Source organism: Protobothrops mucrosquamatus, unplaced genomic scaffold (assembly GCF_001527695.2).
Source record: "Protobothrops mucrosquamatus isolate PMUCROS unplaced genomic scaffold, P.Mucros_1.0 scaffold4392, whole genome shotgun sequence".
Lineage (NCBI taxonomy): Eukaryota > Metazoa > Chordata > Lepidosauria > Squamata > Viperidae > Protobothrops > Protobothrops mucrosquamatus.
In genome coordinates, this window is record NW_015390305.1 from 1 (window position 1) to 2,889 (window position 2,889).

Consider the following 2,889-nt stretch of genomic DNA (forward strand, 5'->3'; position numbering starts at 1 on the left):
GCTGAGGAATTCTGGGAGTTGAAGTCCACCAGTCATAAAAAGGGTCACAGTTCCCTCACACTGGCTGAGGAATTCTGGGAGTTGAAGTCCACCAGTCATAAAAAGGGTCACAGTTCCCTCACGCTGGCTGAGGAATTCTGGGAGTTGAAGTCCACAAGTCATAAAAAGGGTCATAGTTTCCTCACGCTGGCCGAGGAATTCTGGGAGTTGAAGTCCACCAGTCATAAAAGGGCCGAGTCTAAAGACCCCTGCCGTAGAGTGACTGTATCCCACTTTGCACAGTAAAACCAAGTCTGGCTTTTCTTTTTGAACAGGATCAATTAATCAGACATGTGGCAGAAAGTTGTTCAGCTCTCCTTCATTTGGATTTATCTCACACGGACATTTCAAACGGAACGCTTGCACTGCTGCCTAGGTGATATCTAGAGATAAATATGTATAGGGCAGGGGTCCCCAACCTGTGGGCTGCGGCCCGGTAGTAGGCCATGGCCTGCTGGCCACTGAGCTGCGAGATAGGCCGGGCAGTGTGCTCGTGTGTGCGCGCACACTCCTTCACTTGCGCTAGCGCCACGGCTGCGGGGCGCAAAAACGACACTGCACCACGGGCCGTAAAACGGGACTCGGGCACAAAAATGGGACACCGCTGCACCTTGGGGCATGAAAACGGGCCGCTGCCGCCATGGCGCAGGGCGTAAAAACGGCCCGCCGCTGTGTCGGGTGCGAAAACAGGCTGTCGTGGCACCGCTGCGCTGCAAGGCACAAAAATGGCCACCGCCACACAGCAGCGTGCAGAATCAAGGCGCCATGCAAGAACGAGGCAGGGCTAGTGAGTATCATGCAGGTGCTAGCCCCGCCCCGTGTGCTTGTAGCCCCGTGCGCGCTCGCACGCACACATGTAAAATGCTTCTCGCTCCCTTCCGGTCCGCCAACTGAGAAAGGTTGGTAACCTCTGGCATAGGGTCTCCTGCTTGAGCAAGGGGTTGGATTAGATGACCTCCAAGGCCCTTTACAATTCTTTTATTTTGTTCTCCAAGAAAAATCCAGTCCGATCCCTGTGACATCGCCCCCCCCCACTGCCACAGGCTGGGAAGCAGATTGTATGCTAGTGACAGCCCCCCCCCCCACACAATGATAATACAATAAATGGAAATATAGACAGGCCGAGGTGTATACAGGGAGTCCTTGACTGTTTAGTGACTATTCAGAGTTATAACGGCGCTGGGAAAAGCATTCCCGTGGTCACGTGATCAAAATGTGGACGCTTGGCAACTGGTTCATACTTACGACGGTTGCAGTGTCCCAGGTGTGTTTGTGTGTGTCACGTGATCCCCCTTTGACAAGCAAAGTCAAGAGGGGATAAAGCCAGATTCACTTAAAAGAACCGTGTTACTTAACAAGTGCAGCGGATTCGCTGAACAAATACGGCAAGGAAGGTTATGAAACAGGGCCCTGCCTTGCTTAGCAACGAAAACCGGCGGCCCAATTGTAGTCGTTAAGCCGAGGATTACCTGTAACTCTCTTAGCTTAACCGACCTCCTGTGGCTGCTCTTAATGGAGATAAAGTGAAGGCATCGCCTTCTATAGCCCTACTGGGTGGAAAGTGGAGATATTATTCCAGCAAGTACAGTATTTCAACACCTCTATTTGTTATGTCGCTATGACAATTCCTCATTCCACAGTGTGAACCTGCACTGAGACTCAGTTCTTCAAGTCCACCGGGTTAATTTCTGAGTAATTCAAAAGGGCGAAATCTAAACTCATCAGATCTGCAGACCGCACCAAACTGGGCAGGGGTAGCCAACACTCCAGAAGATAGGCTTAAGATACAGCTTGAACGCTGGGCCCCATCTAATAAAATTAAAATCCAGGGGTCTACATTTAGGCAAGAAAAAAACAAATATACTGTATAGTACAGGTGGTATCTGGCTTAATAGTAGCAACTGTGAGACGGATTTCGGAGTCCTAGTGGACAATCACTTAAATGTGAGCCAGCCATGTGTTGCAGCTGTCAAAAAAGCCAACACAGTCCCAGGCTGCATTAACAGAGGGATAGAATCAAGATCACGTGAAGTATTAATACCACTTTACAAGGCCTTAGTAAGGCCATACTTGGAATACTGCATCCAGTTTTGGTCACCACGATGTAAAAAACATGTTGAGACTCTAGAAAGAGTCCAGAGAAGAGCAACAAACATGATTAGGGGACTGGAGGCTAAAACATACAAGGAAAGGCTGCCGGAATTGGGTATGTCTAGTTTAATGAAGAGAAGGACGAGGGGGGACATGATAGCAGTCTTCCAATATCTCAGGGGTTGCCCCAAAGAAGAGGGAGTCAAGCTATTCTCCAAGGGGCCTGAAGGCAAAGACAAGAAGCAACGGGCGGAAACTAACCAAGGAGAGAAGCAACCTGGAACTAAGGAGAAACTTCCTGATAGTTAGAACAATTAACCAGTGGAACAACCTGCCTCCAGAAGTTGTGAATGCTCCAACACTGGAAGTTTTTAAGAAGAGACTGGACAACCATTTGTCTGAAATGGTATAGGGTTTCCTGCCTGAGCAGGGGGCTGGACTAGATGACCTCCAAGGTCTCTTCCAGCTCTGTTATTCTGTTATTCAGTGTTCCATCCATTGTTTTCTCTATCTTATAATATAAATTCTGCCTTGTGAGCGCCTAGCGTGACTCAGTTCCATTGCAGAATCAATTGCTTAGGAAACAGAGATGTGACTGAAAGCTTACAAGCCTCTATTAATTTTCTGCAAAAAATACACAAAGCATGCCCAATTATGGTTAACACCAAAGCAGAGAAGCCATTGCTTTAATAATCAGAAACGATGGTTATAATTTACAGCGGCAAATAACATTTGGCCAGAAATCCAAAAGAATAATAA

General features: G+C 48.1%; 1 protein-coding gene across 1 annotated transcript in view; it reads left to right on the forward strand.

The window, feature by feature from the left end:
• Positions 1-314: 314 nt before the first annotated feature.
• Positions 315-2,889, forward strand: part of LOC107298951 (dynein regulatory complex subunit 6) — a gene marked incomplete at its 5' end in the record, with an annotated part of 23,834 nt that continues 21,259 nt past the window's right edge. The window contains one exon of the mRNA XM_029286648.1: positions 315-415. Coding sequence (XP_029142481.1) covers positions 315-415 — 101 coding nt within the window. The remainder of the gene's footprint in view (positions 416-2,889) is intronic.